Source organism: Equus asinus, chromosome 16 (assembly GCF_041296235.1).
Source record: "Equus asinus isolate D_3611 breed Donkey chromosome 16, EquAss-T2T_v2, whole genome shotgun sequence".
In the NCBI taxonomy this organism is placed as follows: Eukaryota; Metazoa; Chordata; class Mammalia; order Perissodactyla; family Equidae; genus Equus; species Equus asinus.
In genome coordinates, this window is record NC_091805.1 from 6,107,712 (window position 1) to 6,121,819 (window position 14,108).

Sequence of the window (14,108 nt, forward strand, 5' to 3'; positions counted from 1 at the left end):
TAACATGATTCCCTATACTGAATTTCCTCTTCTGTAAAATGGGGATGTCAACATAGTAACAAGAATTAAATGACACAGTACATAAAACACCTAGCACAGCACTATGACCAGCACCTAATAAGTACTCAATAAAGGGTGGTAATTTAACTCTACTGGCAGCACTACTCAAACAGCCATTTAAGTGCTCCAAACAAAAATATAACCTAAAATGCAGTTTCTTAAAGGCTTGTCTACCCTTCTTTTTCTTCTCCTATTCATGTCCCCAAAAGGACCTGGGGCAGTGATTTACCAAAAGAGGACCTCGAATTATTTAAAAGGGTAAAAGAAATCTTAAAATTACCTTGTCAGTCCTGCTGCCACGGTTTGGACGTCCACCACGTCCACGGCCACCTCGTCCTCCCCTGCCACCACGTCCTGGGCGGCCAAGGTCTCCAAAGTTGATCTCCAGCTGAGACGTTATATCGTTTGCTGGCTTTCGGAAATGATGGTCCATAACTGACTCGTCAGCATGAGCCTAGAAATTTAAGTGAAATCCATCGGGTGATGAATCTCTTCTAAGTTATAAAGAAAACTTTAGTTCTGTATTCTTCCAACTATGCCTTGGGAAAATAAATTGTATACAAACTTCTCAGAATGCTTTTCTGTTCATCTATGAATACTGTATGTTCTTTCATATAAATTAGAGAGCTGCAGATTGAAGTGAAACACAACTTTACATAGAGAACCCTGAAAAGCTGTGCACAAATAAAACCACACTTTGAATATACCAAAGGAAACTTTTATTTTTTAAAGATTGGCACCTGAGTTAACATCTATTGCCAATCTTTTTTCTTCTTCTTCTTCTTCTTCTCCCCAAAGGACCCCAGCACATAGCTGTATATTCTAGTTGTAAATCCTTCTGGCTCTGCTACGCAGGACACCACCTCAGCGTGGCTCGATGAGCGGTGCCATGCCTGTGCCTAGGATCTGAACCGGCAAAACCCTGGGCCACTGAAGCAGAGCATGTGAACTTAACCACTCAGCCACGGAGCCAGCCCTCAAATGAACCTTCTTGAAGTCAAAGTCATCATGCTTGTGAAATCCAAACACTCGTTTGTATTTATGTATAAGCTCAATGACCCAGTCTGCAAAATAAGCCAGAGAATTTTACACTGCTGAATGCCCGATTTTTTCTTGTATATAGGTAATGAATAGGTTTTAATCTTCTAGTTGGAAACTATTCTTATACTACTTCAAAGTACATTTTAATTCTTCTAAATACATGTATAATCTTTCTCTTTTCTGAAGGAATAATGAACATTTTGTTCTATCTAAATATCTTGTAATAATAGACTGTTAATAACTATCCTTCAAAGTACAAATAAATTTGTATGTGTATCCATGTTTTCACCCCTTTAACCATCTAATACCCAAATTAAACCTCATTCCTTAGTCCCAGGCCAACTTAATTTAAAGGCAAAAGGTTCTTTTTAAAATAGCAATTTTAAAGGAGCCTAAAACATAAATGTAAATCTACAAAACCACTAGCAAATTAAAGTCAACACTAATTGTCCAATTTTTAAATGTTTGCTATTACAATGATATCAACTCATTAACTAGAAGGGTTTTTTTTTAAGTTTTTAGAAACCAGAAGCAAAACAGTGTAAGTTGATATACTACTGAAACACCTCAAAGGTTTTACTACAATAATAAAGAAAAAGTTTGGATGTTCATGGCACATCCCTAACCTTTAAGATAACTATTAGGATAAATTTGCAAAAAACTTTTTTTTCTAGAGCAATGAATGATAATTAGGAAATAAGAGCTACAGTCTCAGCTCTGCCAATAACACTGTAACTCAGTTTTCCATTTCTCAAGTTTCTTCTTTTCCCAACTACTTCCTATTTGTTGTGAGGATGAAGAGTAAGAGAGAAAGAGCGCCGAAAGTGTCATATACAACAAACTTAAGATCTATGTATATTCAAATGATAAGGCCACATACGCCAACAAGGCCAAATTTCAACAAGTACCCATCCAAAGGCAACATAACCATAAGAGCCCAAATATATCAAAGTGGCTTGATAATGAAAACGTCCTGGTTTCAAATTTTATTTAGAACCAATTCCACATTTTATAATTTTCAAAAATTTCCAATCGTATATATCACCTTGTATAATTATTATTTCAGAAAAGCTCAATGTAAAATAACACTTAAAACTGGGATATTTAACCTGATGTCTATAAAACGCATGAAGAGGCTTCAGGGTATTAATGAATCATTTAAAATTATATCAAAAATTTGTGTGTCTTGTTCTGGAGAAAAGTTCTGTCAGGACTCCAAAAAAGTTAAGAATAGTTGTCTCAAAGATGCCTAAGTAAATCCTTTTCATATTAACCTAAGCAGCTTAATAACTAGTTCAAATAAACCATCCTCCCCAAGGTGAACTTTCACGGTTCTTTAATCAGGAATCCTATTTGTTTTACCCTGATACACAAAACAACTTTATCTCTAAGAACTTTGAAAAAATAACCAAAAGTCTTCTAATGAAGCAAAATGTTTTCCCACAGGTCTTGACAATTAAGACAATGTCCTCATTTGTACTATTTTTATGGAGTCAATGTTTAAAAAATCATCTCTAAATCTAGAAAACTATTTAAGTCTCTTCAAATTCACTACTATTTCAAATGTTTCCAAGTTTGTTTCACAGCCGTCTTAATAAAATTAAAATTTACTAAGATCTTATTCAATCTTTTTATTACAGACTGCCTCCATAACATTTCAATTTAATGTTATGACTAAAACGTCACGCTTACACAAGCCCTAAAAGGATACAGCACTGAGACATTACTCTAAGAATTTGCCCCAAGGCTTAAACAGAAGCAACCAAATCAAAAACCACCAATATATCTTTCTCAAATATTTTCATTAGTTTCCACATTTCCTAAGGAAACCTGTAAAATTCTCTGGTCTTTTCAAGACATCATCCTTCAGTAAAGGCGGATACTACCATCTACTGAAGAGTCCTGACCATTATACATGGCATAGGCAGACAGTTTCAAAAGCTGAATACTGAATGAAACCACTCATTTTTTTTTAGGTTAACCACATGAAAATGTCAACCTTTCAACCTAATACAAGTCCTTTAATGATTCCCAGTTAGGCAAAATTTTTTAAAATATCACAACTTTGAAAAGACCTACCCTATTTCTAAAGTGACAAATAAACTGTATGATATACAAATGACCAAACTTTCTAGGGAAAAAAAAAAACCTACCACAAATTAAATGTCATTATGGATTGAATGGAGGATTAAATTTCTTGGAACATATGTTAATACAGTTTGTTTTCCTTTTTTGAGCAATATATTTGCCCCAATGATGCTACATAGAACTTTTTTTATAAACAGATTATCCACGTGAAATTTTTAAAACAAATAAATACAATTCAAGACATATTTAAACTTTTCCAAACACCACAAAACTTAATTTTACCTCTTCACTCTTTGACTTATGTAGAACAAATCCTTTCTTCCACTGCCCATCAGCACCTTCATTTGGTTTGCGAATATTAAATTCTACTTTTGCCCGGTCCTTATTTTGAATAGCCTTCCACTCATCCAAAGTCATTTCTTTTGGACCCTCTTCCTTTACTTCTTCAACCTCATTCTCTCTGTGAAAAGATGTTTACATTTTACACCTGATGGGGGATAAAACCTACGTAACTTATGATAAGTAAGGAAGTTAATCTTGGTTGGTTGGTAATCTTTTAGAGATTATCATCCAAGGATGGGAGGATCAATTTTCTTTGTAACCCAATGGCTACATATAACTTGGTAGAAACCAGGAATTCAATGCTTAAAGTATGGATAACTGAGGGATATACAATTTATCTTCATAAACTCTTAAATGATCAGCCATCAGTACTACAATCTTGAATTGGCTTTACCAAACCTAAAATACACATTTCTTAAAACCACACTACTTTGTCTTAAAACTGTATCCCTATGTGATTAAAAGTCTTGGCCTAGAGCTTCTCCTAAAACACATTTTTAATTTCCATCATTTCTCGCAATATGTAACTCAAAACATACATGAAGGTAATCATCTAGGATGCCTGTGAGCAACCAAGTTTCATATTTTAGAATATACAAGATCTGCTCCTGCACCCTTATTTTAGCAAGACTTAAAGCAAAACAAACTTTAAAAGTCAAGTGTCCACAAATCCTAAGTTCTATATACTCCAACTTTCAAATTAACTTGTACATGGACAGGAGACTGATGTTTCACTAGTGACAGAACTCTCCAGAAAACATACTGAATTCAATAGTTAACACTAAATTACTTATTTCCTAATGCAATTCTCAGGTTATAACTACTACGTATTATCCTTTTCGTTTTTCACAGAAACAAAGCACAGGCCTAGCAATCAATTTTTTTAGTCCAATCTCAATTTCCAATTGTCACCAAACAAGTTGTTTGCTATTTTGGGAGCCCTGCTTCTTTCCAAAGATAGCAGGTGATTTAGTTAGCCTTAGAGCTCAAATATCTCCCCCTTCCATGCTACTCTTTACTGTTTGACAAATTCCATCTTAATAAAACTTCCTAAACCAAGTTTACACTGAATTAATGAGATCTTGGCTATCAAGTCCAACTGTCAGTTTACAGATAAGAAAACTAAGGAGTGAAAAAAGGTCCTAGTTACACACAGGTTGTGATAACGGCCAAGAACAGAACTCAGCATACCTTTATCACATCATGAAACCATGACACCTACCTTCCTTCAACGGTTTTAAGGTCCAATGAGACAAAACAGAGGCTATGGAAACTATACATAAGGGAGTTAATCAAGTAAGCCAAAGCCATGCTTCTTGAATTTATACTCCATACACAAAACATAATACCATGTTCAGATTCTCCCCTACTCTGGAGTAAGACTAGAGACTGCTCTAATACCATCATGATCCTCCTGGGTCCTGAGCTAAGGACTTGCTTCCAATACCCTACACATACGTAATTTCCTTCTGGTCAAGTTATAATCTTTGCAGATCACTCTTAAGGTGATTTAAACACGGGTTCTTTATTAAAGGAACAACAGTTATGAGCATTGTGACATGCTTAAGGTTACATAAGGTTCACTTAACTTACCCATCACAATTTCATTGTTTACCACACAAAATTACGATTCCATATAGTTTCATATACATGGATTTATATTACCCCAAGTTCAACACATCACTTAACATCACGTATTTCTATCTACTCTCTCCAATAGTAAATCAATTGTAATTCCTTATTCCACAAACCATGAAACATGACACTCCAGCCATTGTAGTGGTTCACCTTAAGAGCAATTCTTCCTGGAGAAAAAGTTTAGAAGAGCATCCCCTCCCTGACTGATCTGAATGTGCCCTGGTTAAGAACTACTGACTTAAATCATCCGTAACGCAAGACTTTCAACCCTAACACTGTAAGAAACGCCTGGCATATCTTGGGTCGACGGAAACCAGAGGAAGGCCTTAAATTATTTCTACCAGCATAACTTGAATCTAACTCTCTCCCATCCTTGAATATATGAAAACTTCAAAACCAAGCCTTCTTCCTAAAAGCTCAGACAATGAAAAGGATTAAGAAAGTGACTGAACTAATAATATAGTCTAGCCCTTACTCTGCTCATATATGTAAAAACAAGCCAATAATGCTATGTTCCAAATTCTACGCTGATGGAAAAAAACTTCCAAGAGATGAAGAACTAATTTAAAAATGGTCACATTTTCTAGTTTTAAACTCTCTCAGAATAAAATTTGTAGTGTCCAAAAAACTTTGAACTATGAGTTCTAAATACCAGAAATTCTCTTATTTCAATCATTTGGTCTAATTTTTAGAACTCTCCCACTTCAGCTTCCAGTTCCCACCTATTCGATGTCTTTGGACAGCTATCACTAGAATTATCCATTACAACTTCCCTACCAAGTAAGGTAGTTAAGTAAAATGCATGACATCTTATCCTGTTCTCCATGCTCGGCTTAAGATAATTAATTTTGTACTTAGGGCTAACAGGTCTTACTAAAATATGTATTTTCCTTATCTTTCTAAGATGACAGTAGTAATTTCAAAAAGAAATGACTCTTTCTATTTTTCAAACCATGAGAGCCCAACATACACGTGTAAAGCACTCCTTTAAGTAGATACTATTTGAGGGATTGGGATACAATGAAAGCCTCTCCTCTTGGAAAGCCATCAAACAACAGCATTGACCCTACAGTGTAGTTTCTCGGTTAAAAACCCAACTGATTTCAATGCTGGAGCATTACCACTACACAGAAAACAACTTACTTATTTTCAGTGTCTGCAACTGGATGTTCTTCACCTTCAGGTGTTTCCTCAGTCACATTTGATTGATCCAAGTCACTGCAATTATAAGATATTTGTTTCTGAATGTATTTTGGGGACTCTCTAAGGAAAGAAAGAAAAAGAAAGGCATCTAGGTCCATTTACATGTAACTGCAGTGTTCTTTATACGAAAATATTCAAAAATCCTCACATTCCCTAAGAAACTTTTCCTACTAAATCTACTCCAGAATAGAGTTCTAACAGAAAATAATTTAAAAAGGTATATTGATTCAAGCTACAGTTCAAGTACTGTAGTCAAAAAGTAGCAGGACAGAGAAAATGGTTCTAAACGAAAGTTTCACCAGCTTATTAAATATCTGTAATGACCAGAAAGGTCAATAGGTAGGCTACGAACTATTTAAGACACACAAAAAATCAGAATACCCAAGAACTTCAACGTAGGGTTTCAGGAAAAGCTACGTACCCTTATGAAAAGGAAAATATTACATAAATTGAAATACAGAAAAATTGGTCATTTGACACATTATAATCCAAACATATCTAACAGGACAATCTTCTAAGGAAGCAGGTCTGAAAAAAGATCATCCATTCTGGTCCCAGACACAAGTAAAACTAAATAGTGTTATGGGTGACCCTCTAGTAATGTACAGGATCAACTTTACTAAAATTAATTATTAAAAAAAATCAGAATACCAACGTTAATTCATCTTTGACAGTCCCCCAGTTGTGAGAGCCGCTACCTCCACGTTTGTCCTCATGCTTCAGGCCACTGTAATGTGAAAAAGAACTAACAAAACTGAGTTAACATAATACTCTTTAGTTCTAGAAATTCAAATTTTGTCTTATTAAAGAAGTAGATTCAAAAATAAATATAAAAACCAATTTAAGACTTACGATCTATCACTTCCACTATGCCTATCAAATTCACGTTTGCCACGAGCATCAAATCCATCTCCTCGGCCCATTCCACGTCCACGGCCTCCTCGACCTCTTCCAAGACCACCACGGCCTCGGATAGGCCGGTCAATAATCGGTCTACAACAAATAAAAATTATATACTTCCAAGGTTTCCAGAAAAAGTTATAAGGGAAATTCATTCAAGAACTCAAAAATATAGGAACATATTTGCTAGCTCATAACCCAACAGTTAAGCACATGTTTTAGAAAATTCAAAATAGTCTATTTCTAAATATATGACGAAAATCAGAAATAGGAAGCTCTCAGAAAACAAGAAAATTATTTTGGCATTCTCTAAAACTTTACTACTAGTGCACATACTTTTTTGTTGTTATTCATTTCACATTATAATGCAATAAAACTGCTATTCAGCAATACACTTAAAAATTAAAATAAACACATCTAAACAGCATAAGATGAGTAATCTGTTCTACTATAAACAACTACCCAACACGACTCTCCTATTAACTCAACATCTGGGGATAACAAGGAAAAGAAAGTGTCCATCAATTCAATTCAAGTGTTTCATTACAAGAAGTCTGGACACTAAAAGCTGTTACCAAATGTTTGAAGTATAACAATGCGCAGATTCATATTTTTCTCTGAAAAACTGATAAACGTAACCAGCCACACTACTTGCTAATTATGCCCAATTTATAGCCCTGTGTTTCTATGTGACTATCAACTCACAAAACATGAAGAGATTTTTAAAAATCTTACCTATCAACTGAAAATTCTCCTCCTTCACCCTTTTCTTCAAGTGGCTTTTCAAATCGTCGTTCACGAGGTGGTCGCCTTTCTGGTCTTCTATCAATTATTTTCCCTTCACCTTGAAGTTGCTGATCAGGTCTTCTTCCAACGCGTCTTATTCCTAAAATGATAAATAACCTGCATAAGCAAATTATTTTAGCAATACAAAAAATTCAGGCCTAGACTTAAAAAAAAAAAGTTGCTACTCTTTCAGTCCACTAACTAGCATTTCTTGTTGAAAAAGGTAAACACTGGGCATCTCTAAAGTGAAACAAAGTATTTTAGAGAAATCCCTATTTCAAGACAATAAACTTATTTCAAACTTCTATTTAGTTTGCCAATAATTTTCTCCCTAAAGCATTCTTTCTAACTGACCTGAAAGTCATCCCGGTAGCCACTATTCATTCCTCTCACTTTTCAAGATGCCAGTCTCTTAATTTAACTCTAAAATTAAAGAAATTTTAGGCAAATGCTACATTTTGGCTTTAAAGATACCAAAGAAGATTAACACCAGTAGCCATTCAAAAATAACCAAGCAAAGCAACACACTCACCAGATTTAAGGACCCTCAAAAAACCTGTGAAAACCACACTATTTTATTTTACATAATCTGGAGGGTAAAAAAAATGAAAGTAATTCTATAAAATAGCAAAACTGAAAGGGAAACAAACGGCATTTAGGATTACATCTCCACAGCTTAAAATAGCTATTAACCAGAAAAAAAGCACCATCTTCCCCTATGAAAGTTTATTTACACATATGTATAGATACATATATACACACACATGTGCACACCTAACTAAAAAACCCTACTACGCAACCAATAAGAAATAGTCCAGTTATTTTATTATTATGACAGCTTTTCTTTTGGTTTGTGCCCTTACATTTATTTCCAAAGAATCTTTAAAAACCAGACACACACAAAAGGACCCTTTTTGGGTAATATTCAAGTAGAAACTTGCGGCACTAAGTGATGACAGAAACATTTACTGATTTCCCCCTTTATTACTTTTTTCCTTAGTGTCTGAGGCCCACAAAAGCAACCAATATGCATTATTGGCGGCCTTAAGGATAAGTAGATTGATGTTCAAGTTCATGACCGTAAAATTTCAGGTATGCTGTAATTCCCAAACCACAATTTCTGACAAAGTCAAAACTCAGCTGAGGAAGTGGTTTTATAACAAGACCTTAAGTTGATTCACTCTGGTTCTTTCTAACAAAGTGGAACCCCATCAGGAAGCCCAACTATTCAGTTGCTTGTAACTAGACTCAAATGGCAAATATCAAACTCTTCAGTAAAATTTTAAGGTCTGTTCCACATAAACTCTCAGGATAGATCAGACGGGAGATCTTAAACCAAAGCATTTCAAATAAATTTCGTCAGAGGTACAGTGTATTGGGGTGGAGTTATGGAACCAATCCTTTGAATGATATTCCAGCCAACACACCCAAACGCACAAGGGCTTGCTTCCCCACCCAATATTCAATATTAGGCTTACAGAATCTAAAACACCTACTAAATTCATCCAATGACTGACATAAAAATGCAAGCTTCTCTCGATATATTTACCTATATTCCCAAGCTCACCTGATTTTTCACTAGATTCCAGGCTTTTAATATAAAAAAAAAAAAACCCCACCTTGGTCTACACTCTCAGTGATATTCTGTAGTGTCAATTCTCAAGTTCTTCCAATGGACAAAAGACGAGCTACCAAACTAACTCAAATAAGCATTAAATACATATCTAAGGTGCGTCCAGCATTGTGCCAGGACCTATATTCAAAGGCACAGAGCACATGATCAGGGCAACAATCCTTCCCACCACAAGAGGCAGGGACTTTGTTTACAGGTCTACCATTCCCCAACGCCAAGAACTTTCACTGACAGGTAGCAGGATCTCAAAATGAGCACTTTTCATTCAACATTTTCCCTATATTTATAAGCTTGTGTTTTGTGCAATTTAAGGTTAAGAGTGTAGTGAAATGATAATCTAAGAAAAATGTTGATAGCTACTACGGACGTTTTCCCAAAGACAGACTACCAAATGACGAACTCAAACCTGGTTAAAAATTTATGAAATAATTCTCTATTTCTGTAACTTAAAATACTAGTTTCCAAGTAAGGGCTTATTTCACAACCGAGCTGTATACTCAAAACAACTGAGGGATCTAACCCATGCTTCATGCTTTGAACCTTCAAACTGTGTGAACACACCTACCTGGTACATTTCAGACTTATACTTCAGGCTCAATTTTTTCACGTGCTCTTTTTGCATTAATGTGATTAAGGAGATAAAATTGAGCATAATTTAAAAAACCACGCAAGCCAGCGCTCCTTAACACAGACATTAACGACCTACTCAGTTGCACTACAGGTTGCTGCAAAGCTTAGCCGACTGCACGGCCTAAGCGCCGTATACGTGCTTTCTAAGACTCCAACGTGCGCTTCCGCCCAACCTGTAATTTTCATACAAGAATTCTTTTGTTTTACTCACCACCTAGGTTCTTCATTCCAAGCCTCACAAAAGTTCTGTATGTAAAAAAACCCCCAAACCAAAGCCTAACACAATTGTCTTGGTTTTTAAAATTAGCTGAATGCTACCGAACGGTGAACTAAAGCTAAGGAGAAACAACCCCTTTCAGGAGCACGTGGCAGCAGAGGGTAATTTCAACTTCCAACATACAAAGGCCACTTCAGACTCAGAGCTTTGCCCCTACACCTCACTACTGATCGTGGATGCTTCCTCTTGCCCCCAACGTGCTGCTTTTCCTCCCACGATCACAGACAAACCAGCAATGAGGGCAAACGCAAAACTCAAGCTCAACACCATCCCGTGCAGCCCACGGCGACCTGAAGCAACAAGCGCCCGCCAATGAGATCGCGCCCATGCTTCCCGCACACGTGGAGAGCGCTCCGTCGTGACAGCCGCCGCGCGCCCCTCCCACGAGGCCCGGGCCGCCCCGCGGGAACCCCGGGCCGGGGGTCGCGAGCAGGACCGCGGCCGAGGAGCCGCCTCGGGACGCTTTCCCGCTCCGGCCTCGCCTGCAGCCGACCGTCCCTCCCTCCCTGCCGACGGCTCGGCTCACGCCGACGAGTTGGGAGTTTCTCAGAGAGTTGACGGGCTGCGGGGGACAATGCAGCACACGCGGCCCCCAAGGCGGCAGCGCCCTCCAAGGTTCTGAGAGCCCCGGACACGCAACGGTCGGGGAGTCCGGACCCCAGCTCCACCCCGGGTCCCTCGGGGACGAAACGGCCGAAGAGACGCCCCCCGCACCCCAGCAACCCGGGCCGCAGCGCGAGCCCCGCGCCCGCCCGCCCCGGGCGCCCGGCGGGAAGGCAGCAACCCCCGGGCCCGCGCACGCTCCTGCGCTCGGACCGCGGCGGGAACCGGGCCGGGCTCGGGCCTCGCGGGACCTGGCTCCGTCGCGCGGGAGCAGGAGGCATCGGCGACCGCGAGCCCCCGCTGCCTCCCTCCCTCCGCCCGGCTCCCCGCCTCCGACCACGGCTCTACCTTCTTTCTTCAGCGCCACGGGCGGCTGCGTCTCCTCCTTCTTGTCAACCACGCCGACGCTGGCGGGCAGCGGGTTCTTGCGGTCTTTCTGGGACTCCTTTCGCAACTGTTTGCCTGCCGCACTGGAGTTGGTTTGGGCTGCGGCCTGGGCTGCGCTCTTGGCCCCAGGGCCCCCAACGCCGCCCCCGCCGGCTTCTTTTTTCTTGTTCTCTGCTGCCTTCAACACCTCGAAGGGGTCCGATTCGTCGTCAAATAACTGGTCGAATCGGTTGGTGACCACGCAGCCGAAGCCTTCCTGTAAGTGCCCAGGCATGATGGTGGCTCGGCGGCGCGTTCCTCCACGGATTGCAGCGGGCCGCGCCGAGCCAAGAGCGCCTGCTTCAGCTCTTCCCACAAGATGGCCGGGCCGAGAGAGGGGGGCCGTCTTCTCTTCCGGCGCCAGGCACACATCCGGGAGCGGCCTGCGCCGCACGGCACCATGGGGTATGTAGGCCAGCGTCCCTTCTCCCGAGGCGGCTCCCGGCGCCAGGACTACAGTTCCCAGAATGCACGGCGCGACAACTCTTCGCGCGCGCCTGAGAGGCGGGACCTCACGGAGGGAGAGGCGCGTGCGAGCGGAGGGAGGGGAAGCGCGGGGGTGGGCGGGGCGCTGCCACCTGCTCTCCCCCCCCTTGAACGTGCGGCGTCTCGGGCTGCGCTGGAAACAGGGAAACGTGACGGCGGGTTCTGCCCGCGAAAGTTCTCTGTTGTTGCTTTTACTCTCCCGCCTCTGGCCCAGGGCTCACTTTCCCCACGTCTCCGGAGCGTCACGGTGACTCCCCGATCTTACAAGTGGAGACGCGCGAACTTCCGGGGCTGGGGGTGGAGGCAGCGCCCGACCCGTGCCTAGTCCCTCGCTGCTCGGTAGCCCCGGTACTGAGTCGAGGCCCTCCTTTGAGCGTGAGGGGGAAGACGCCTCGGCCCGCGGGGACGGGAGCTGGGGTGGCAGACGTGACGCGCGGGACGAGCTGCCGATGCCCGGGGAGCGTGGCGCGCCTTTCCCGGGCGCGGGACGCCGGTCGCGACGGGCGCCTGAGTTGCCGTGGCTCCTGGCTGCGCAGCGCTCGAGCCTGGGAGCCTCCAAAAGGCGCGGCGTGTAGAAACGCTCTCTAGAATCAGTCCGGTTGTCCACTCGTGTCCGGCAAGCCAGCGGTCAGGTGTTAGCGAAATGTGCTCGGGAAACAACGTTTTCGAACGTCAGTGTGCAGTAGTGTGCTGGGGTGCAGTGAGGGGACGTCATCCGCGGGCGAATTCATTGTCATCAGCATTGATGTTAGTTGAGAAAATTAATGTCCATGGAGGTAATAGAGTGTCACTGCATATTCAAGCATATTGGGTAACGCTATTAGGTTTCAGTATGTCATCATCATTCTAAAGCCTCTTTAACACAGAGTGTAACAGAAAGTGTGTTGTTTCTCTGTTCCAGGTGCTATAAATAACCTGAATCTCAACAACAACTTGTTGGGTAGGTAGTTTCCCCTTTTCACAGGGGATGAAACCATTGTGGAGGTGAAATGACTTTCCAAGCTCACACCTCTGCAAGTGCTAGTGCCAGGAGCTGACCGTCTTCAGACTGCGATGGGAGGCTGTCGACCTCAACCCTCTCATCCACGCTCTGCCTGCTGATAGAAGTCAGTCGATTAGTAATTAATTTCCAACAGTTAATAAGATTTAGATGTTGTTGCATGTCAGGCAGGGTGTATAACAGGGCTGAATGTGATCTTATCAATTTCTGAGACGATTTTAAATCAGTACCTTCACAGGGAAATAAAAGAGTCGTATGACAGGCGTGTGGCAGCAGGCTGGGTGCTTTTCTTGTTTCTGAATCCAGCTCCCACTCAAAGTCACCTATTCCTCTGTTGCCTCAGCCCCTGCCGTGCACACTGGCATCTCACACACACCCCACCCCTTCCACAAGCTCTGGCTCTTGTGGCTCCTGCCCAGACGAGAGACAGGGAGTGTTGCCCATGCTGCTCGTGCCTGTTTGAAAATAGCTCCCGTGCTTTTGGAACATGTCCATGCTTTAGCAAACCTGTCTCTTTACCAAGGGCTGCTGACATCTGCACCTTCGAGCGGTCTGCCAGCGCTCCCCTTTTTCCCTCTCCCCCCCCCCCCCCACTGCCGCAGCAACAACACGAAGAGCCAAAACTTGGTATTTTACTACGTGTTTGATGCACTTTATGTGCATGATCTCACATCAACTCCCTGAGAAAGGGATTGTTGTTGCCTTTCTAAGGTGAGGACCACGAAGCGCAAACAGACTCAGTGACTTCCCCACTCCTCCCGCAGTCTGGGGAGCGGGCAGGCCTGTTCTTAGTTATTTTTATCCTGCGTACAGATCCCTGGTTGCCTCAAACAGATCTTTGTGACCGCCAAGCATTAGGACAATAAAAATGTTTAAAGATTAGCCGCACGTAGGGGAATTGTATGGCTACGAGTTTCTGGGTCACTAATACTCCTCAGAGAATTTACCTATTCCTGTAACATAAAACTATGAATTAACATTTGGGGAAAACGGGA

At 41.5% G+C, this 14,108-nt stretch overlaps 1 protein-coding gene across 4 annotated transcripts in view; it reads right to left on the minus strand.

Annotated features, from left to right (window-relative positions):
* SERBP1 (SERPINE1 mRNA binding protein 1) overlaps positions 1–13,020 on the minus strand; it is a 16,293-nt gene extending 3,273 nt beyond the window's left edge. The window contains exons 1-7 of one of the 4 annotated variants that reach the window (XM_014831670.3): positions 11,550–13,020; positions 8,008–8,158; positions 7,225–7,365; positions 7,028–7,099; positions 6,313–6,387; positions 3,472–3,649; positions 341–514 (exon numbers count right to left, since the gene is read on the minus strand). In XM_014831670.3, coding sequence (XP_014687156.1) covers positions 341–514; positions 3,472–3,649; positions 6,313–6,387; positions 7,028–7,099; positions 7,225–7,365; positions 8,008–8,158; positions 11,550–11,862 — 1,104 coding nt within the window. In that variant the 5' untranslated portion in view covers positions 11,863–13,020. Of the gene's footprint in view, positions 1–340; positions 515–3,471; positions 3,650–6,312; positions 6,433–7,027; positions 7,118–7,224; positions 7,366–8,007; positions 8,159–11,549 lie in introns of all 4 variants that reach the window. The other 3 variants (XM_014831668.3, XM_014831669.3, XM_014831667.3) reach the window with 3 other exon arrangements.
* Positions 13,021–14,108: the final 1,088 nt, after the last annotated feature.